This window comes from Amyelois transitella, chromosome 4 (assembly GCF_032362555.1).
Source record: "Amyelois transitella isolate CPQ chromosome 4, ilAmyTran1.1, whole genome shotgun sequence".
In the NCBI taxonomy this organism is placed as follows: Eukaryota; Metazoa; Arthropoda; class Insecta; order Lepidoptera; family Pyralidae; genus Amyelois; species Amyelois transitella.
Window position 1 is genome coordinate 15001 of NC_083507.1, and position 24297 is coordinate 39297.

Sequence of the window (24297 nt, forward strand, 5' to 3'; positions counted from 1 at the left end):
CGCAAAGGTCTGCACTGCTGTCCACGACCTCTCGCTGTCGACCATCTGTCTCACGACAGCCGGCAGGGAAAGGTCGTCCCCCACGACCGCGCGAAGCTCCGCGCGGTCTTGGTCCCAGGCTGGGCAAACCTCCAAGGTGTGCTGGGCGTCCTCGTCAGCACATCCGTCACAGTGGTGGCAGATAGCAGACGGCTCCCGACCGATCAGACACAGATACCCTCCGAAACAACCATGTCCGGAGAGCATCTGGGTCAGACGGTAAGTCAGGCTACCGTGCTGCCTCGCCAACCACTGTCCCAACACCGGACGGACCGCCTCGACGGTTCTACGCCCAGCAGTCGGCTGCTCCAGCCTTTGGGACCACTCTTCAATGGAGCGCTGACACAGCTCATTGCGGCGTCCTGCGATCTCCCTCGGTGCCAACCGGTGACCCTGGGCCACGGCCTCCTCGCGCCAGAAGAACAGCGACGCGAGGGTTTTCGCCTCTAGGTCCCAGGGAATGGAACCGGCCAGCACAGACGCTGCCTCAAAGGAGATCGTGCGATATCCCCTTGCGGCTCTCGTCGCCATCAGCCTCTGTGGCCTCCGCAGGGAAGCGAGGTTTTGGCGAGAGAGCGCATCCGCCCATACGGGGGCCCCGTAAAGGGCTATCGATCGCACGACCCCCATGTACAAGCGCCTGCAGGACGCTTCTGGACCTCCCAGATTCGGCATGAGCCGAGTCAGCGCTCCGGCCGCCGTCGTCACGCGCGGCGCTAATTCCGCGAAGTGGGCGCCGAAGTTCCATCTGCCATCAAGAACGATGCCCAGGTAGCGCATCGATTGCTTGATGGCAATTGAAACACCTCCAACCGTCAGACTGGCGTCTGCAGGCGGCTTCCTCCGAGGGCCATGGAAGCACAGCGCCTCGGATTTGTGGAGAGCCACCTCCAGACCCAGTCGACGGATCCGGCGCACCACTTCAGCGACTCCCGCAGTGGCGAGCAATGACGCCTCCCTATATGTGGCGCCGCGGGCGGTCACGAGTGTGTCGTCCGCGTAGCAGACGACCTCCACCCAGGGCAGAGTGACCGTCCGCAGCACCCAATCGTAACCGATGTTCCACAGGAGCGGTCCTAAGACAGAACCCTGTGGAACACCGCGCGTCATTGAACTCTTCGTCCAACCGTTTCGGTCAGGGAAGATTATCCATCTCTCTGAGAGGTAGTCCTGGATGACCCGACGCAGGTAGGTCGGCACCCCATGGTATCGGAGTGCCTCCACAATGCAAGACCAGGGGAGGGAGTTAAAGGCGTTGGCGATGTCCAAAGACACCGCCACGACCACCTCACCCTGGGCAACCGCATCCTGCGCCAAGGACTTCACCCTCAGCACGGCGTGAATCGTCGACCGCCTCCGGCGGAACCCGTATTGGCGATCCGCCAGGTCCGGCCCGACTCTCTCCAGGTGCTCGACGAGGCGGTCAGCAACGACCCTTTCCAGCAATTTGCCGGCCTCATCGAGCACGACGAGGGGACGGAACCCGGTCGGAGAATCCGCCGGACGTCCCTCCTTCTGCAGTAGGACTAGTCGGCCCACTTTCCACGCCGCGGGAAACCTTCCCTGCTCGAAACAGGCTGTGAACAGCCCCCTCAGCCGTTCCCCCAGAACGTCCAGAGCGAGGACGAGGGCACGACCCGGAACTCCATCAGGACCCGGGGCGACGTTCTTCGCACGCAGCCGTGTAACGGCTGCAGCAAACTCATCCCGGGTCACCTCCGGGATCGCCTCCACGCCCTCGCTTCTTTCCGCCAGTGGCGGTGCCATACTGGGGGGCTGAAAGGCCGCTCCCTGCGGGAACAGAGCGGCCACCACCTCACCGAGGAACTGCGGATCCAAGGTCCGCGTCAGGGGGGCCGCATACGGCCGGAGCTTATTCCGGACCAGCCGATATGGGCGCCCCCAAGGATCGCGGTCCAAGGTACCCAGCAGCTCCTCGCGTGCTGCCTCCTTGGCGGATGCTATCGCGGTCCTCAGCGATCTCTTCGCCTCCACTAGTGTCGCGCACAAGGCGGCCTCTTCGGACTCGTCCCTGCGCCTTCTCCTCCGGTATCGGGCGTACTGGCGTCTAGCCCTGAAACAGGCTTCTCGCAGACGCGAGAGCTCGGGCGACCACCAGTACACCCACCTTCTGGGAGGACGAGTACTGGCCCGGGGCATCGAGGCGTCGCAGATTTCTGCTAACGCGCCCCGGAACCACTCGGTCTCGTCCTCTACCACCACATTCACCGGCGCACGGGACCAACCTTTTACAATGGCCGCCTCGCGGAGAAACTCCTTGTCGAGGCGCTTCAGCTGCCACCTCGGGCCAGCCTCGTTCGGAGTTCGGCTTGGGCCGCTCGGAGCGACCGAGGACGCGGAGAGATCAAACCGTATGTAACGGTGATCAGAGAGCGTCTCCACGTCCTCCAACACGCTCCAGCCCTCGACACGGCGCGCTAGGTCTGGGCTCGCGAACGTAACGTCCGGTCGCGAGCTACCGTTCCATCGCACGCACGTGGGTGCCGTCCCCCGATTCACTACCGCTAGCCCGTTAGTGATGAGCCACTCCTCGATGAGTGCACCCCGCGCATCTGTTGCGGGGGATCCCCATGCCGTTGATTTGGCATTGAGATCTCCAGCAACCAGCACGGGGAGAGGGTGACTCCTCAGGACCAGCGCCTCGACCTGGGTCAGGAATGACTCGAACTCGTTGAGCGGACGGTTGGGCGAGAAATAAACTCCAACCACAACCAAGTCACCCAGACGAGCCGAGACCACTCCATGACCTCGCACGACACATGTAGGAGGCGAAGAGCTCGCCGATGACACGATCGCCACCGCACTGTCTTCGTCCCGCACCCAGTTTTCCCGGGGCGGGACAAAGTACGGCTCAGAGACCACCGCCACGTCTATCAACCACTGCGCCATGCTCTGACACAACAGGTCCTGTGCACTAGTGCAGTGGTTGATATTCGCCTGGAGAACTTTGAGGGCCATAATTATTCAGAGGCCCCCGTTTCCATCGCCTCGGCGCTCTGAGCCGCACGAGCAGGCTGCGTCTGGGCCGTAGCCGCGGACGCACCCCGCTTCCCACCTCTCCTTTTTTTATTTTGGCGCGTGCTGGAGCACGCCTTGCTCCCCACGCGGTGCCCCGTCGGCTTGCCTGCCCCCGCGCACAAGATGCACTTGGGGGCGGCGTTGCACGCCGCGGCCTTGTGACCCGGCTCGCCGCACCTGTAGCACAGCAGGCTCCTGTCGGACTCGGCAGTGCACCGCTGCGAGACATGACCCGTCTCTAGGCAGCGGAAGCACTGCATGGGCCTAGCCGGCAGCAGTTTTACCTGCGCCGAAACCCATCCGACTAGGAGTCTGGTGCCGTTGGCGGTCAGCCGTTTGGCCGCTGCGATGGGACACCTTACCCAGGCCGTGCGAACGCCCGAGCGGTCCTCCAGAATGTCCCCGACTCGGATTTCCGATTCGGGGCATTGACCCGCACGAGCGATTGCGCTACACACCAAGGCTGGTGTGGCGGAGTCGCACAGCTCCAGCACGCGCATATCCACACTCTTTAGAGGCCTGGATACCTCTGCTACCTGAGGATCCAGGACCTCCTTCAATTTGGACGCCAGGAGGTTGGCCTTGTCGTCCTTTTCAGTGCCCGCTATCCCTAAGATGCGGGCACCGGTTGCCGCCTTTCTAAACTTGACCCCGGGTATACCCAGGGCGCCGAGGTCCACTTTACCCATGGCCAGATCCATGACCTGACCATAGGTCGCTCCACGCTTTTCCGCGTCCGGCCGCAGCCTGATCACAACAGCAGCCGACCGCGGTGGGCGGAGTTTGAGCGGTTGTGGACCCTTCTCTTTTTTGGCTGCAGCCTGGTTACCCCGGGGTGGGGCAGCGGCAGCGGCGGCCTTCCTCCTGGAGCCCTTCTCCGGCACCTTCTTCCAAGGTACTTCTGATGGCCCAGAAGCCGGTGGCGGAGCGGGTGGCCGTGACGCCGGCGCAGCCGTTACGGCTGCGTAGGATGGAGAGTTGGCCGACCTCGGTGACGACAGTGGTGGAGTCGCCAACGGTACCGGCTCAGGCGCCGTAGGGGCAGAGTTCCCTTTCTTGCCCTTTCCCTTCCTACCCCGTTTGCCTTTGCCCTTTCTGGGCTTAGGTTCAGGGGTCGGTAGGGGGGGCGCCTTCCGCCATACGGCAGTACGGCTTGCCGGAGCCGGCACCGGCACCTCCTCCACATCGGCGTCTGACTCCGAGATCATGTCGGCCACCGAGGCAGCCAACCTCTCATCCGTCGTCTGGTTTGCCGGCGTACGGCGTTTATCGGCCGCCAGTGCGGGCCGCATACGTTTCTCCGGCAGGAGACGGTCCTGGAGGCCCTCAAAACGGGCGTCCAGCACAGGACCCATTGTGGTGAGAATGAGGCGCTGCAGCACCTCAGTCTTCTCCTGCCGGAATTCCGCCCGACGCTCCCTTTCTACGGCGGCTCTGAGCTCCGCCATTTCCTTCTCAAGTGAGGAGATCTTATTTTCCATGCGCTCGCAGATTTCGCGCAGGCGCTCAGTCTCCTCACCTGTCGACCCGGAGCTCAGAGCCGACATGACCTTCTCTAGGGACGCTGCAGCGTCCTTCAGGCCCTTTTGAAACGTACCCTTGAGGTTCCCTGAATGGGCCGCAATTTCCCGAATAATTTTTATATTCGTTGCGGCCTGGTCCCCAAGGGTGCCCTTGTCTGCGGGCGATGTCGCCTGCAGCGTCTCCGCCTTTTTGGCCATCTCGGCCACGATCTTTTCGGCCTCGTCGCGCTTTGCCGCCACTAACTCCCGACGGGCGTCAGCGGACAAAGTCGACTTCGGCCGACCACCTTTTTTGGCCGCTTTCACGGCCTTCATAGTTGGCGCCTTGGGCGCTTTCGGTGCCGGCATTTCTGCACTGGCACAATCATCCCCCTCACGGCCCCTTTTTGGAGCCCGCTGCCGGGGTTGCTCCTCGAACAGACTCTCTACGCTCACCCATTCCGCATCGGAAAGTGAGCCAGCCTCTGGCTGCGGCGTCAGAATTAAGGGACTTACGTCCCTATGTCGGTTCTTGAACCTAACCTAACCTAACCTAACCTAACCTAACCTAACCTAACCTAACCTAACCTAACCTAACCTAACCTAACCTAACCTAACCTAACCTAACCTAACCTAACCTAACCTAACCTAACCTAACCTAACCTAACCTAACCTAACCTAACCTAACCTAACCTAACCTAACCTAACCTAACCTAACCTAACCTAACCTAACCTAACCTAACCTAACCTAACCTAACCTAACCTAACCTAACCTAACCTAACCTAACCTAACCTAACCTAACCTAACCTAACCTAACCTAACCTAACCTAACCTAACCTAACCTAACCTAACCTAACCTAACCTAACCTAACCTAACCTAACCTAACCTAACCTAACCTAACCTAACCTAACCTAACCTAACCTAACCTAACCTAACCTAACCTAACCTAACCTAACCTAACCTAACCTAACCTAACCTAACCTAACCTAACCTAACCTAACCTAACCTAACCTAACCTAACCTAACCTAACCTAACCTAACCTAACCTAACCTAACCTAACCTAACCTAACCTAACCTAACCTAACCTAACCTAACCTAACCTAACCTAACCTAACCTAACCTAACCTAACCTAACCTAACCTAACCTAACCTAACCTAACCTAACCTAACCTAACCTAACCTAACCTAACCTAACCTAACCTAACCTAACCTAACCTAACCTAACCTAACCTAACCTAACCTAACCTAACCTAACCTAACCTAACCTAACCTAACCTAACCTAACCTAACCTAACCTAACCTAACCTAACCTAACCTAACCTAACCTAACCTAACCTAACCTAACCTAACCTAACCTAACCTAACCTAACCTAACCTAACCTAACCTAACCTAACCTAACCTAACCTAACCTAACCTAACCTAACCTAACCTAACCTAACCTAACCTAACCTAACCTAACCTAACCTAACCTAACCTAACCTAACCTAACCTAACCTAACCTAACCTAACCTAACCTAACCTAACCTAACCTAACCTAACCTAACCTAACCTAACCTAACCTAACCTAACCTAACCTAACCTAACCTAACCTAACCTAACCTAACCTAACCTAACCTAACCTAACCTAACCTAACCTAACCTAACCTAACCTAACCTAACCTAACCTAACCTAACCTAACCTAACCTAACCTAACCTAACCTAACCTAACCTAACCTAACCTAACCTAACCTAACCTAACCTAACCTAACCTAACCTAACCTAACCTAACCTAACCTAACCTAACCTAACCTAACCTAACCTAACCTAACCTAACCTAACCTAACCTAACCTAACCTAACCTAACCTAACCTAACCTAACCTAACCTAACCTAACCTAACCTAACCTAACCTAACCTAACCTAACCTAACCTAACCTAACCTAACCTAACCTAACCTAACCTAACCTAACCTAACCTAACCTAACCTAACCTAACCTAACCTAACCTAACCTAACCTAACCTAACCTAACCTAACCTAACCTAACCTAACCTAACCTAACCTAACCTAACCTAACCTAACCTAACCTAACCTAACCTAACCTAACCTAACCTAACCTAACCTAACCTAACCTAACCTAACCTAACCTAACCTAACCTAACCTAACCTAACCTAACCTAACCTAACCTAACCTAACCTAACCTAACCTAACCTAACCTAACCTAACCTAACCTAACCTAACCTAACCTAACCTAACCTAACCTAACCTAACCTAACCTAACCTAACCTAACCTAACCTAACCTAACCTAACCTAACCTAACCTAACCTAACCTAACCTAACCTAACCTAACCTAACCTAACCTAACCTAACCTAACCTAACCTAACCTAACCTAACCTAACCTAACCTAACCTAACCTAACCTAACCTAACCTAACCTAACCTAACCTAACCTAACCTAACCTAACCTAACCTAACCTAACCTAACCTAACCTAACCTAACCTAACCTAACCTAACCTAACCTAACCTAACCTAACCTAACCTAACCTAACCTAACCTAACCTAACCTAACCTAACCTAACCTAACCTAACCTAACCTAACCTAACCTAACCTAACCTAACCTAACCTAACCTAACCTAACCTAACCTAACCTAACCTAACCTAACCTAACCTAACCTAACCTAACCTAACCTAACCTAACCTAACCTAACCTAACCTAACCTAACCTAACCTAACCTAACCTAACCTAACCTAACCTAACCTAACCTAACCTAACCTAACCTAACCTAACCTAACCTAACCTAACCTAACCTAACCTAACCTAACCTAACCTAACCTAACCTAACCTAACCTAACCTAACCTAACCTAACCTAACCTAACCTAACCTAACCTAACCTAACCTAACCTAACCTAACCTAACCTAACCTAACCTAACCTAACCTAACCTAACCTAACCTAACCTAACCTAACCTAACCTAACCTAACCTAACCTAACCTAACCTAACCTAACCTAACCTAACCTAACCTAACCTAACCTAACCTAACCTAACCTAACCTAACCTAACCTAACCTAACCTAACCTAACCTAACCTAACCTAACCTAACCTAACCTAACCTAACCTAACCTAACCTAACCTAACCTAACCTAACCTAACCTAACCTAACCTAACCTAACCTAACCTAACCTAACCTAACCTAACCTAACCTAACCTAACCTAACCTAACCTAACCTAACCTAACCTAACCTAACCTAACCTAACCTAACCTAACCTAACCTAACCTAACCTAACCTAACCTAACCTAACCTAACCTAACCTAACCTAACCTAACCTAACCTAACCTAACCTAACCTAACCTAACCTAACCTAACCTAACCTAACCTAACCTAACCTAACCTAACCTAACCTAACCTAACCTAACCTAACCTAACCTAACCTAACCTAACCTAACCTAACCTAACCTAACCTAACCTAACCTAACCTAACCTAACCTAACCTAACCTAACCTAACCTAACCTAACCTAACCTAACCTAACCTAACCTAACCTAACCTAACCTAACCTAACCTAACCTAACCTAACCTAACCTAACCTAACCTAACCTAACCTAACCTAACCTAACCTAACCTAACCTAACCTAACCTAACCTAACCTAACCTAACCTAACCTAACCTAACCTAACCTAACCTAACCTAACCTAACCTAACCTAACCTAACCTAACCTAACCTAACCTAACCTAACCTAACCTAACCTAACCTAACCTAACCTAACCTAACCTAACCTAACCTAACCTAACCTAACCTAACCTAACCTAACCTAACCTAACCTAACCTAACCTAACCTAACCTAACCTAACCTAACCTAACCTAACCTAACCTAACCTAACCTAACCTAACCTAACCTAACCTAACCTAACCTAACCTAACCTAACCTAACCTAACCTAACCTAACCTAACCTAACCTAACCTAACCTAACCTAACCTAACCTAACCTAACCGATCCCATCTCTTGTGTACCCATACCCACTTGTGATACCTTGATCTCTTCGTCTTGACGCCGCCATCCATTCTGCATACCAGCCGTCTCCATATCCTCGAATTTTTCATACTATTTTGTCATTTTTCTTCTGTTACGATTTTTCAGTAGTTCAATCATCCATTTTTGTCTAAAAACCGAATTTTTTCTTCCGGACCCCCCCTTAAGTACTTCTGATTATTGTTCGGGCTGCCTATCCCGTCATTTTGAGCCATCCCCGGGCAAAATACGCGAAAAATTCGCAAAGTTTTTCAGGTTTTAGTAGTTTCAGTTCTCCAAAATTACAGTTTTTTGTCGATATTCCAAATTTTTTCTATCAAAATCGGTCTAGTTAGTTTCTGTCTATAATTCGTCTCGGTATTCCCCATCTTTTGACACCCCAACCATTAGAATCCGTTCAGTAGTTTTTTAATTATTAATTTTTTTCATATTTTAAATACCTACCGAGGTTACCTTATACCTCGCACCCATATATCGGCATCCCATCTCTTGTGTACCCATACCCACTTGTGATACCTTGATCTCTTCGTCTTGACGCCGCCATCCATTCTGCATACCAGCCGTCTCCATATCCTCGAATTTTTCATACTATTTTGTCATTTTTCTTCTGTTACGATTTTTCAGTAGTTCAATCATCCATTTTTGTCTAAAAACCGAATTTTTTCTTCCGGACCCCCCCTTAAGTACTTCTGATTATTGTTCGGGCTGCCTATCCCGTCATTTTGAGCCATCCCCGGGCAAAATACGCGAAAAATTCGCAAAGTTTTTCAGGTTTTAGTAGTTTCAGTTCTCCAAAATTACAGTTTTTTGTCGATATTCCAAATTTTTTCTATCAAAATCGGTCTAGTTAGTTTCTGTCTATAATTCGTCTCGGTATTCCCCATCTTTTGACACCCCAACCATTAGAATCCGTTCAGTAGTTTTTTAATTATTAATTTTTTTCATATTTTAAATACCTACCGAGGTTACCTTATACCTCGCACCCATATATCGGCATCCCATCTCTTGTGTACCCATACCCACTTGTGATACCTTGATCTCTTCGTCTTGACGCCGCCATCCATTCTGCATACCAGCCGTCTCCATATCCTCGAATTTTTCATACTATTTTGTCATTTTTCTTCTGTTACGATTTTTCAGTAGTTCAATCATCCATTTTTGTCTAAAAACCGAATTTTTTCTTCCGGACCCCCCCTTAAGTACTTCTGATTATTGTTCGGGCTGCCTATCCCGTCATTTTGAGCCATCCCCGGGCAAAATACGCGAAAAATTCGCAAAGTTTTTCAGGTTTTAGTAGTTTCAGTTCTCCAAAATTACAGTTTTTTGTCGATATTCCAAATTTTTTCTATCAAAATCGGTCTAGTTAGTTTCTGTCTATAATTCGTCTCGGTATTCCCCATCTTTTGACACCCCAACCATTAGAATCCGTTCAGTAGTTTTTTAATTATTAATTTTTTTCATATTTTAAATACCTACCGAGGTTACCTTATACCTCGCACCCATATATCGGCATCCCATCTCTTGTGTACCCATACCCACTTGTGATACCTTGATCTCTTCGTCTTGACGCCGCCATCCATTCTGCATACCAGCCGTCTCCATATCCTCGAATTTTTCATACTATTTTGTCATTTTTCTTCTGTTACGATTTTTCAGTAGTTCAATCATCCATTTTTGTCTAAAAACCGAATTTTTTCTTCCGGACCCCCCCTTAAGTACTTCTGATTATTGTTCGGGCTGCCTATCCCGTCATTTTGAGCCATCCCCGGGCAAAATACGCGAAAAATTCGCAAAGTTTTTCAGGTTTTAGTAGTTTCAGTTCTCCAAAATTACAGTTTTTTGTCGATATTCCAAATTTTTTCTATCAAAATCGGTCTAGTTAGTTTCTGTCTATAATTCGTCTCGGTATTCCCCATCTTTTGACACCCCAACCATTAGAATCCGTTCAGTAGTTTTTTAATTATTAATTTTTTTCATATTTTAAATACCTACCGAGGTTACCTTATACCTCGCACCCATATATCGGCATCCCATCTCTTGTGTACCCATACCCACTTGTGATACCTTGATCTCTTCGTCTTGACGCCGCCATCCATTCTGCATACCAGCCGTCTCCATATCCTCGAATTTTTCATACTATTTTGTCATTTTTCTTCTGTTACGATTTTTCAGTAGTTCAATCATCCATTTTTGTCTAAAAACCGAATTTTTTCTTCCGGACCCCCCCTTAAGTACTTCTGATTATTGTTCGGGCTGCCTATCCCGTCATTTTGAGCCATCCCCGGGCAAAATACGCGAAAAATTCGCAAAGTTTTTCAGGTTTTAGTAGTTTCAGTTCTCCAAAATTACAGTTTTTTGTCGATATTCCAAATTTTTTCTATCAAAATCGGTCTAGTTAGTTTCTGTCTATAATTCGTCTCGGTATTCCCCATCTTTTGACACCCCAACCATTAGAATCCGTTCAGTAGTTTTTTAATTATTAATTTTTTTCATATTTTAAATACCTACCGAGGTTACCTTATACCTCGCACCCATATATCGGCATCCCATCTCTTGTGTACCCATACCCACTTGTGATACCTTGATCTCTTCGTCTTGACGCCGCCATCCATTCTGCATACCAGCCGTCTCCATATCCTCGAATTTTTCATACTATTTTGTCATTTTTCTTCTGTTACGATTTTTCAGTAGTTCAATCATCCATTTTTGTCTAAAAACCGAATTTTTTCTTCCGGACCCCCCCTTAAGTACTTCTGATTATTGTTCGGGCTGCCTATCCCGTCATTTTGAGCCATCCCCGGGCAAAATACGCGAAAAATTCGCAAAGTTTTTCAGGTTTTAGTAGTTTCAGTTCTCCAAAATTACAGTTTTTTGTCGATATTCCAAATTTTTTCTATCAAAATCGGTCTAGTTAGTTTCTGTCTATAATTCGTCTCGGTATTCCCCATCTTTTGACACCCCAACCATTAGAATCCGTTCAGTAGTTTTTTAATTATTAATTTTTTTCATATTTTAAATACCTACCGAGGTTACCTTATACCTCGCACCCATATATCGGCATCCCATCTCTTGTGTACCCATACCCACTTGTGATACCTTGATCTCTTCGTCTTGACGCCGCCATCCATTCTGCATACCAGCCGTCTCCATATCCTCGAATTTTTCATACTATTTTGTCATTTTTCTTCTGTTACGATTTTTCAGTAGTTCAATCATCCATTTTTGTCTAAAAACCGAATTTTTTCTTCCGGACCCCCCCTTAAGTACTTCTGATTATTGTTCGGGCTGCCTATCCCGTCATTTTGAGCCATCCCCGGGCAAAATACGCGAAAAATTCGCAAAGTTTTTCAGGTTTTAGTAGTTTCAGTTCTCCAAAATTACAGTTTTTTGTCGATATTCCAAATTTTTTCTATCAAAATCGGTCTAGTTAGTTTCTGTCTATAATTCGTCTCGGTATTCCCCATCTTTTGACACCCCAACCATTAGAATCCGTTCAGTAGTTTTTTAATTATTAATTTTTTTCATATTTTAAATACCTACCGAGGTTACCTTATACCTCGCACCCATATATCGGCATCCCATCTCTTGTGTACCCATACCCACTTGTGATACCTTGATCTCTTCGTCTTGACGCCGCCATCCATTCTGCATACCAGCCGTCTCCATATCCTCGAATTTTTCATACTATTTTGTCATTTTTCTTCTGTTACGATTTTTCAGTAGTTTTTTTGTCTAAAAACCGAATTTTTTCTTCCGGACCCCCCCTTAAGTACTTCTGATTATTGTTCGGGCTGCCTATCCCGTCATTTTGAGCCATCCCCGGGCAAAATACGCGAAAAATTCGCAAAGTTTTTCAGGTTTTAGTAGTTTCAGTTCTCCAAAATTACAGTTTTTTGTCGATATTCCAAATTTTTTCTATCAAAATCGGTCTAGTTAGTTTCTGTCTATAATTCGTCTCGGTATTCCCCATCTTTTGACACCCCAACCATTAGAATCCGTTCAGTAGTTTTTTAATTATTAATTTTTTTCATATTTTAAATACCTACCGAGGTTACCTTATACCTCGCACCCATATATCGGCATCCCATCTCTTGTGTACCCATACCCACTTGTGATACCTTGATCTCTTCGTCTTGACGCCGCCATCCATTCTGCATACCAGCCGTCTCCATATCCTCGAATTTTTCATACTATTTTGTCATTTTTCTTCTGTTACGATTTTTCAGTAGTTCAATCATCCATTTTTGTCTAAAAACCGAATTTTTTCTTCCGGACCCCCCCTTAAGTACTTCTGATTATTGTTCGGGCTGCCTATCCCGTCATTTTGAGCCATCCCCGGGCAAAATACGCGAAAAATTCGCAAAGTTTTTCAGGTTTTAGTAGTTTCAGTTCTCCAAAATTACAGTTTTTTGTCGATATTCCAAATTTTTTCTATCAAAATCGGTCTAGTTAGTTTCTGTCTATAATTCGTCTCGGTATTCCCCATCTTTTGACACCCCAACCATTAGAATCCGTTCAGTAGTTTTTTAATTATTAATTTTTTTCATATTTTAAATACCTACCGAGGTTACCTTATACCTCGCACCCATATATCGGCATCCCATCTCTTGTGTACCCATACCCACTTGTGATACCTTGATCTCTTCGTCTTGACGCCGCCATCCATTCTGCATACCAGCCGTCTCCATATCCTCGAATTTTTCATACTATTTTGTCATTTTTCTTCTGTTACGATTTTTCAGTAGTTCAATCATCCATTTTTGTCTAAAAACCGAATTTTTTCTTCCGGACCCCCCCTTAAGTACTTCTGATTATTGTTCGGGCTGCCTATCCCGTCATTTTGAGCCATCCCCGGGCAAAATACGCGAAAAATTCGCAAAGTTTTTCAGGTTTTAGTAGTTTCAGTTCTCCAAAATTACAGTTTTTTGTCGATATTCCAAATTTTTTCTATCAAAATCGGTCTAGTTAGTTTCTGTCTATAATTCGTCTCGGTATTCCCCATCTTTTGACACCCCAACCATTAGAATCCGTTCAGTAGTTTTTTAATTATTAATTTTTTTCATATTTTAAATACCTACCGAGGTTACCTTATACCTCGCACCCATATATCGGCATCCCATCTCTTGTGTACCCATACCCACTTGTGATACCTTGATCTCTTCGTCTTGACGCCGCCATCCATTCTGCATACCAGCCGTCTCCATATCCTCGAATTTTTCATACTATTTTGTCATTTTTCTTCTGTTACGATTTTTCAGTAGTTCAATCATCCATTTTTGTCTAAAAACCGAATTTTTTCTTCCGGACCCCCCCTTAAGTACTTCTGATTATTGTTCGGGCTGCCTATCCCGTCATTTTGAGCCATCCCCGGGCAAAATACGCGAAAAATTCGCAAAGTTTTTCAGGTTTTAGTAGTTTCAGTTCTCCAAAATTACAGTTTTTTGTCGATATTCCAAATTTTTTCTATCAAAATCGGTCTAGTTAGTTTCTGTCTATAATTCGTCTCGGTATTCCCCATCTTTTGACACCCCAACCATTAGAATCCGTTCAGTAGTTTTTTAATTATTAATTTTTTTCATATTTTAAATACCTACCGAGGTTACCTTATACCTCGCACCCATATATCGGCATCCCATCTCTTGTGTACCCATACCCACTTGTGATACCTTGATCTCTTCGTCTTGACGCCGCCATCCATTCTGCATACCAGCCGTCTCCATATCCTCGAATTTTTCATACTATTTTGTCATTTTTCTTCTGTTACGATTTTTCAGTAGTTCAATCATCCATTTTTGTCTAAAAACCGAATTTTTTCTTCCGGACCCCCCCTTAAGTACTTCTGATTATTGTTCGGGCTGCCTATCCCGTCATTTTGAGCCATCCCCGGGCAAAATACGCGAAAAATTCGCCCCCCCGCCCACCCTAGTTTCATCAGGTAGGTAAGGACCGCTCGCCGACGTAAGTCGAAAGCGAAAATCGACTTTTTTCCTGAGTGAATTTTTTCGTTTTCGGCTATCGCTTAGTGTTGGTCCCGTCCTAAAATTAGTTCCTAAGTAGATTTCAACCCATTAAAAGCAATAGTTTTTATTATTTACAGTTGGTTTTTGATTTTCATATTGAATAAATTTTCACTTACACACCGACGAGACCATGGGGCTCACCCGGTCTCCCACCCGGAAGGAGGCGACTAATCGACCTCCCCCTGCACCCCCCAATCGCCCTTCGCGGTCTTCATCACCTGTGGCTGGCCATTCCAGGGCCTTCTTAACAACAGCTGGTCTCTCCGATCGCACTTGTGCGAACATTGCGCCCATTAGCGAGATGGAGGATGAGGATCTCCTAACCCCCAGCATAGATTTCCAACTCTCCCCCGGATCAGACATGCCCCACCTTCGGTACATGTCTGACACTGAAACACCCGAAGTGAGTGACGCCATTGCCTCACAAACAATCACCAAAGTTGCGCCCGCTAAAAAACCAACCGCCACCAAGTCCAGCAAATCCTCCAGCACCATGATAATTGAACTGCCCGCTCGCTCCGAGGACGTGAAGAGTCTTGACTCTTTCATGACGGTAGTCACCAAACTGACGTACACCATTAACAAAGCCGTTAATGAGGGGAAGAGCGTCACAGCCACCAACAAGCGGCTTATCGCGGCTGCGGCGCAAGAGATTCAAAGATCTGCGCAGGCGTTGGCAAAGATCAATGAGGCCGGGCCAACGGTCGCGATTGCGCCGGTTCCTCCGACTCCGGAGATCCTCCCGGACCAGAGCACATTGCTCTCTATTATTCGGGAGAGTATCCGCGAGGAACTCAAGGCCATGACGCCGACGACGCCAGCGCCCTCTCCACCAGCGCCTGCTAAATCCTTCGCCGCGGCCGTGGCGACGCCCTCCCCCCCCAAGAGCATTCCTCCTCCTTCGCGCACCTTGCCCTCCATCATCATAAAGGCTAAGGAGTCTAGCGACAAGCAGCAGCCAGTAGTACTTGATGCGTGGAAAAAGAACATCTCCTTCCGCAAAACAACGTTCGCTCCCTCAAAAGTAAAACCCTTGCGCCAGAACATGCTCAAGGTAGAGTTCGACACTAATGAGCAGCGCGACGAAATCCTCCAAAAAGTAAATAACATCCCTGGCATTGCAGCTGAAGAGTCGAAGCTCCGTCGCCCCCTCATTATCTTGAAGGGGATTAGCAAAGAGGTCCAGAGGGAGGAACTGGTGGACATCATAAGCCACCAGAACCAAATCCCGAGCGAAGAAATCCGCCTTTGCTTCCTCTTGAACAATCGAAGCGAGCGCTTTTACAACGCGGTGTTGGAGGTGGCCCCGGCGATCCGGCGCAGGCTGGTCGAAGGGGAGCGCGCGAACGTGGAGCACCAGCGGGTGCACGTGGCGGATTTCAGCCGCTTCGTGCAATGTTATAAGTGCCTGCAGTTCGGGCACACTAATAACAAGTGCACCGCCGAGTCCAAACCGTGCGCCCACTGTGGTTCCACTGAGCACCAAATCAACTCTTGCCCCGTTCGCGCCGATCCCAATAAGGCGTGTTGCTACAACTGCAAGTCTGTGCGCAGCGCCAATACTGCCCACTCAGCCACCGACAACAAATTGTGCCCTCGCATAGTCAATGCCATTAAAGCATTACAAGACAGCACTGACTACGGGTATTAGCAACAAATCGTCCGCCCATGCTGCTGCAAATATGCGCCTCAACGAGAAGGTAGAGCATTGTAATTTTAACGCCTTTCAAAATATGAAAGACTCGCCATGTAATTACGTATCACAAATTATTCACATAGTCACAATTCTTAGTTAAAGCAGATCTATGGCTCCTAGTATCAAAAACATAGCTCTAGATAATTAGCGAAGATGGGTATCTGTATCAAATAGCAGAGACCCATCAACGCTACACTTATCAAGCAGTTATACTCAGTATACCCATCTAATAAATAATCCATTGCCAAACAAACAACATAGCATCTCAAAAAAAAAAAAAAAAAAAAAAAAAAAAAAAAAACCTAACCTAACCTAACCTAACCTAACCTAACCTAACCTAACCTAACCTAACCTAACCTAACCTAACCTAACCTAACCTAACCTAACCTAACCTAACCTAACCTAACCTAACCTAACCTAACCTAACCTAACCTAACCTAACCTAACCTAACCTAACCTAACCTAACCTAACCTAACCTAACCTAACCTAACCTAACCTAACCTAACCTAACCTAACCTAACCTAACCTAACCTAACCTAACCTAACCTAACCTAACCTAACCTAACCTAACCTAACCTAACCTAACCTAACCTAACCTAACCTAACCTAACCTAACCTAACCTAACCTAACCTAACCTAACCTAACCTAACCTAACCTAACCTAACCTAACCTAACCTAACCTAACCTAACCTAACCTAACCTAACCTAACCTAACCCATCCCATCTCTTGTGTGTCAATACCCACTTGTGATACCTTCATCTCTTCGTCTTGACGCCGCCATCGATCCTGCATACCTGCCATCTCCATCCATCCAAATTTTTCATACAATTTTGTCGATTTTCTTATTTAACGGTCTTTCTGCAAAACAAATACCTATTTCCGTCCCTAAACTAAATTTTTTCTTCTGAACCCCCCCCATATTACTTCTGGTTATTGTTCCCGCTGTCTATCCCGTCATTTTGAGCCCTTCCCGGACAAAATCCTTCCATATTTTGTTAAGTTTTTCTGGTTTTTATTAGTTTCAGTTATCGAAAAATACACTTTTTGCTAAATAATTCAAATTTTTTCTATCGAACATCGTTAAGTTAGTTTCTGTCTATCATCCCGGCTATTATTCCCCTTTTTTTGACACCTCATTTTTTGAAATCGGTTCAGTAGTTTTTTAGTTATTCAATTTTTTCAATATTTCATATAGTAACCGAGTTTACCTTATACCTCCGACCCACATATTGGCATCCCATCTCTTGTGTGTCAATACCCACTTGTGATACCTTCATCTCTTCGTCTTGACGCCGCCATCGATCCTGCATACCTGCCATCTCCATCCATCCAAATTTTTCATACAATTTTGTCGATTTTCTTATTTAACGGTCTTTCTGCAAAACAAATACCTATTTCCGTCCCTAAACTAAATTTTTTCTTCTGAACCCCCCCCATATTACTTCTGGTTATTGTTCCCGCTGTCTATCCCGTCATTTTGAGCCCTTCCCGGACAAAATCCGCGAAAAAATCGCCCCCCCGCCCACCCTTATTTCATCAGGCAGGTAAACTCTGCTCGCCGACGTAAGTCGAAATCACAAATCGACTTTTTCCCCTTTAGATTTTTCTCTCTTCTGACAGTTGCATATTGTTTGTCCGGTCCTAAAAACTACCCCCGGGTTGTTTTTATTCTTATAAAAGCAATAGTTTTAATTCAATAGCTGGTTTTTGTTTTGTATATTGGTAAATTCTTGTTACTTACTGTTTACATCATGGTGCTTACCCGGTCTCCCTCCCGGAAGGAGGCGACCACTCGGCCTCCCCCTGCACCCCCTACACCACCCCCACCTTCTTCTCCACCTCTGCCGAGTCACTCTAGGGCCTTCTTAACCACAGCCGGCCCCTCCGGACTAACTCAAGCAAGCACTTCGACTCCCAGTGAAATTGAAGCTCTCCTCACGCCCAGTTTGGACCTTCAAATATCATCGGACTCAGATATGCCACGACTCCAGTACATATCTGACACCGAGACACCTAGTACATCTCAAACATGTGATCCTGTCGCCCCCTCACAATCGTCCGCCAAAGCCGCGCCGGCCACTAAGTCAACTGCAACCAAGGCCGGCAAGTCCTCCAGCGCTATGGTCGTCGAGTTACCTGCCCGCTCTGAGGACGTAAAGGGCATCGACTCGTTTATGGCAATTATCACCAAACTGACGTATTCCATCAATAAGGCAGTTAACGAGGGTAAGAGCGTCACAGCCACCAACAAGCGGCTCATTGCGGCGGCAGCGCAAGAAATACAAAGGGCCGCGCAAGCGTTGGTAAAGGTCAATGAGACCGGGCCGACGATTGCGCCTCCTCCGACTCCGGAGATCCTCCCGGATCAGAGCTCTTTAGCTTCTGTCATTCGGGAGAGTATCCGTGAGGAGCTCAAGGCGATGCTGCCGGCTTCAACACCCTCTCCACCGGTGCTCACCAAATCGTTTGCCGCTGCTGTGGCGACGCCCTCACCGAGACCACCTCCACCCCCCTCGCGCACCTTACCTTCGATTATTGTTAAGGCAAAGGCAACAAATGACAAGCAGCCGGTAGTTTATGATGAGTGGAAAAAACATATCTCCTTCCGCAAAACGACATTCGCTCCATCCAAAGTCAAATCTTTACGACAGAATATGCTTAAAGTCGAGTTTGACACAAGCGAACAACGGGACGAGATCCTACAGAAAGTTAATAGCATCCCTGGTATAGTTGCGGAGGAGTCTAAACTTTGCCGCCCTCTAATCATACTGAAGGGGATCAGCAAAGAGGTACAGCGAGAGGAACTGGTGGATATCGTAAGCCACCAGAACCAAATCCCGCGCGACGATATTCGCCTCTGCTTTCTCCTGAAAAACCGCAACGAGCGGTTCTTCAACGCGGTACTGGAAGTTGCCCCGGCGATCCGGCGTAAGCTGGTCGAAGGGGAGCGCGTGAATGTGGAGCACCAGCGGGTGCACGTGGCGGACTTCAGCCGCTTCGTGCAGTGCTATAAGTGCCTGCAATTTGGTCACACGAACAACAAGTGCACCGCTGAATTCTACCCGTGCGCCCACTGTGGCTCCACCGCGCACCACATCAACTCGTGCCCGGACCGTTCTGACCCCAACAAAAAATGTTGTTATAATTGTAAATCTGTACGCAGCGCTAACTCCAACCATTCCGCCACCGACAATAAATCATGCCCCCGAATAGCCAATGCCATTAAAGCCCTACAAGATAGTACCGATTATGGATATTAGTAACAACCTCAAGATAATCCAGTGCAACCTACAGCGCTCTTACGTATCACAACAGGAGTTCTTTAGGTATTTCTGCCTAAACTCCTACGATATTGCCCTCATTTCTGAACCATATGTCGGTACATCTTTGGAGATAAAACCACCTCCGGGCATCACAATTTATCAATTCCCTATGGGATCACGTGTCAAGGCGTGTATCGCCACTACCGCAAAAGTGGCCGCCCTTGGAGTTACGCAATTGTCCACGGCAAATTTGGTAGTAATTAGAGTCCGATTGGGCCTCAACAATTTGGAAATCGCGTCCTTCTACATCGAGCCTAACGTCGATAATGATGATACTATGGGCAAATTGGACCGGTTCCTTCGAACACCAGGCTCCGCCTGGAGACTAGTCGGCGGCGATGCCAACGGCAGTCACCAGGAGTGGGGAGAAAGGTCCGCGAACTCTCGCGGGGAGGACCTCGTAGCGGTTATGGCTTCGCATAACATGTCCATCTGTAATGTGGGCCATGACCCTACCTTTGAGGCCATTCGGCATGGCGTCCATTGCTCCTCGATAGTCGACGTCACTTATTCATCCCAGCATCTGGCGGACGCGGTACACAACTGGCGAGTCAATCGCGACGCTTGCCCGTCCTCAGATCATAATGCCGTCGACTTCGAGTTATTTACCCAATGCAAACCCGACAAGCCGAAAACCAGTACGACGTTTAGATTCTCTACTTATCGAGCCGATTGGACCAAATTTAGAGAGAAACTAAACGAAAGACTGGAGTCCCTAATCACTCAGACCGACTTTAGCTCGCTCACCGAGGCCGGACTCGACCGCGTGGTGGACCGCCTCACCGCAATCGTGCAGGACACCTGCTACAGTGTGCTCCCTCGCAAACCGGGTCCCAAATTTTACAACCCGTGGTGGTCCGATGCGTTAGAACAGCAGAAGAAAGAGTGTATTAGACTCCACCATCGCCTTCATGACCTCAAAAAATCTAGGAGACCTCTCGATGAGGCCATCAAATCATATCAGGAAGCGAAACAGGAGTACGCTCGGACTCTCTCTAAAACATCCACAGAGCATTTCAGACAGTTTTGTGAGGCGCAGGGCAAGGAGGACGTTTGGGCCGTCACAAATCGGATAATTAAGGAGTCCCCATTGAGAAGGCCTCCACAAACCCTGAAATGTGACGGTACTTTTACCGATAGCGGATCCAATACGGCCTCTGCGCTCCTCAAGCACTTCTACCCCGACGACACTCCAGACAACTCGGATCAACATAAACTAATGCGCGATTCAATGAATGACCTACCCAACTCAGAGGATGATCTACCTTTCACAGTAGCGGAAATCAGAGAGTACTTCTCCCACGCCAACCCAAAAAAGGCTCCTGGAGCCGACCACCTTACAGCGGACATTTGCGGTGCAGTTTTCGAGGCACAACCCGAGTTCTTGACAGCCCTTTATAACAAATGCTTACAGATTGGTCATTTTCCAAAAGCCTGGAAGCAAGCGGTTGTCAAGATCTTGCCCAAACCTGGTAAAACCGAAATGGACTCGCTTAGCTCCTATAGGCCTATCGGACTAATCTGCGTGTTCGGGAAAATATTGGAAAGATTAATCGTCAAGAGAATCATATACAAAGCTGAATGTGAGAACTCCCTGAGTGTAAAGCAATATGGATTCAGAGAACAAGTATCCACGACGGACGCCCTGGAAAGGGCCTTACAGACCATAAAGACTGCAAAAGCCAAGGGTCTTCAGGTAGTAGCAATCTCGTTAGATATAAAGGCAGCGTTTGATAACGCGTGGTGGCCGGCACTCTTCGCGCGCCTCAAACACATCAATTGCCCGAAAAACATCTACCGCCTTGTCCAGGATTATGTCTCGGATAGGGTCGTTACGCTGGACTACGCCAATAGCACAGCATCTAAAACGATGACTAAAGGCTGCGTTCAAGGCTCAGCTTGCGGCCCGGTGTTCTGGAACATAATCCTGGACGAGTTGCTCACCATGCCACTACCACGGGGCACACACATACAGGCCTTCGCCGATGATGTGTTGCTGATAGTGGAGGGCGCGACGTGCGAAGATGTAGAAGTGATCGCCTCCACCAGCCTCGACCTCATCAGCTCTTGGGGCGAACGCGTCAAACTCATGTTTGGCCCGGACAAAACACAATCTATCTCGTTTACACCTAAAACCAAATCGGCTATTGTTAAAATGCGTAATACTGAAATACCATTAACCGACCAAATAAAAATCCTTGGCGTTATCATAGACTCGAAGCTAAACTTTATTCAACACGTAAACTATGTAATCAGTAAAGCCACAAAAATATTTAAAAACCTGTGTAAATTTGTCCGGCCAACATGGGGCGTCCACCCCGAGAATGTCGAGTGCATTTATCGACAAGTTATAGTCCCCATTATAACATACGCAGCAGGCATCTGGGGCACGGCCACTAGATTTTACTCTGTGCGCCGAGCTCTTAGATCTTTCCAACGGAGCTTTGCCATTAGGGCAATTCGCGGCTTCCATACCATCTCGGCAGTCGCAGCGTTGGCTCTGGCTCAATTTCCTCCCCTTCACCTAGTAATTAACGAGACGTTCAATATTCATAGCATCAAACAGACCAGAACATGCAAAGAATTGCCCGAAGATATCACACTATATCCGAAATCCAAAGTGAAAGACCTCCTTCATCCGGCCAACCGGGTCACAATAACATATGAAGAAGCCATAACGCAGGAAGACACCACTGCCCTCATCAACCCTGATGCGCCCAACATATTTACCGATGGTAGTAAGAAAGAGGACGGGCGAGCGGGGGCATCGTTTGTGGTGATGCGGGAGAACCAACGTCCAGTGATAAGGAAATTCAAGTTGTGCCGTACCGCTTCAGTGTTCATGTGTGAACTTTTTGCCATCACAGAAGCCCTGAAGTGGCTCACTAATTCAGACGGTAACTTCACCGAAGCCCTCATTTTCTCCGATTCCCAATCCTCCCTTAAGGCCATTCAAGACCGCAGCAACACTGACCCTCTAGTCAACCAAATACACCATCTCATCTCCTTCCTCTCCTCCATCCACATATCAGTCAAATTCATTTGGTCTAAGGCTCATGTTGGTATAGTGGGAAATGAGATAGCAGATGTTGCGGCTAAGGAGGCCGCTGAGAAGAAAACCGCAACACTGCTAAATCACTTCCCGCTCTCGCACGCCAAGCGTCTTCTGCGTCAGCACACTTTAGACGCTTGGCAGTGTGAATATGAGTCGGCCCCTCAAGGGTCCATCACTAAGTCCTTCTTTCATTCTATCACCGAAATAGCCCAATTCCGTAATTACACCAAACTTTCCTTCCCTATCACCCAAATTTTGTCTGGACACGGCTACCATAAAACTTACCTCCACAAATATAAAATAACTGAGGACGATCGTTGTCCTTGTGACGACGTGACTCCTCAGGACGTCCACCATCTACTGGAATCCTGTCCAATATTTCATAATAGCAGAGAAAAGTATTTAATGATGTGCCTCAGGAAGAAAATTGAGCCATACAACTTTAAAGTTCTGTCAAAATGCGAGGATACCACAAAACAACTAATAGCACATATTAATAATATAGTAACCCACCTAAAGCAGGTCAATGGCACCTGATTTCCCATTGTAGTGCAAAATATTTAGCGATGATGAGGTATCTGTATCAAATAGCAGATACCCATCGACGCTACTCATTCTAAATCATAAAACCAGTATACCCTTTAACCAAATAATATATTTCCCTCAAAACAAATTAGCGTTTTAAAAAAAAAAAAAAACCTAACCTAACCTAACCTAACCTAACCTAACCTAACCTAACCTAACCTAACCTAACCTAACCTAACCTAACCTAACCTAACCTAACCTAACCTAACCTAACCTAACCTAACCTAACCTAACCTAACCTAACCTAACCTAACCTAACCTAACCTAACCTAACCTAACCTAACCTAACCTAACCTAACCTAACCTAACCTAACCTAACCTAACCTAACCTAACCTAACCATCCCATCTTTAGTGTGTCCACCCCTGCTTGTGATACCTCCATCTCTTCGTCTTGACGCCGCCATCGATTCTGCATACCAGTCGTCTCCATCCAATTGAATTTTTCATACTATTTTGTCGATTTTCTTCTGTAACGGTCCATACATAATTCAAACATCCATTTTAGTGTAAAATCCGAATTTTTTCTTCCGAACCCCCCCCAAATTACTTCTGATTAGTGTTCCGGCTGCCTACCCCATCATTTTGAGCCATCCCCGGACAAAATACGCGAAAAATTCGCCCCCCCGCCCACCCTTATTTCATCAGGTAGGTAAACACCGCTCGCCGACGTAAGTCGAAAACGAAAATCGACTTTTTTCCCTGTCGTTTTTTCGTGCTTTTGACTACTACACATTGTTCTTCCGGCCCCAAAAATAGTATTTGAATAGATTTAATCTCTTTAGAAGTAATAGTTTAATTTACAGTCTGTTTTTTAATTTTCATATCCTAATAAATTTCATTTATTCACCGACGAGACCATGGGGCTCACCCGGTCTCCCACCCGGAAGGAGGCGACTAATCGACCTCCCCCTGCACCCCCCAATCGCCCTTCGCGATCTTCCTCTCCCGTGCCAGGCCATTCCAGGGCCTTTGCAACTGCAACTCGCCTTTCTGAGCGCCCTCGTGTTAACATTATGC

The 24297-nt window shown here is 47.5% G+C and overlaps 1 protein-coding gene across 1 annotated transcript; it reads right to left on the reverse strand.

Annotated features, from left to right (window-relative positions):
- Window positions 1-3020: 3020 nt before the first annotated feature.
- On the reverse strand, window positions 3021-14902 carry LOC132904389 (uncharacterized). Its single transcript, XM_060954681.1, has 2 exons — window positions 14759-14902; window positions 3021-5069 (listed from the first exon to the last, which is right to left on the reverse strand). Exons 1-2 carry the CDS (start codon window positions 14900-14902, stop codon window positions 3021-3023), a joined length of 2193 nt encoding a protein of 730 aa, XP_060810664.1.
- Window positions 14903-24297: the final 9395 nt, after the last annotated feature.

Bases quoted from the DNA above. Each gene is read 5' to 3' on its own strand.
- LOC132904389 (XM_060954681.1), bottom strand. From the start codon at position 14,902: ATGTTCGCACAAGTGCGATCGGAGAGACCAGCTGTTGTTAAGAAGGCC. The intron at 5,070-14,758 runs GTGAGCCCCATG...CTGACGCCGCAG, and splicing joins CCTTCCGGGTGGGAGACCGG to CCAGAGGCTGGCTCACTTTC.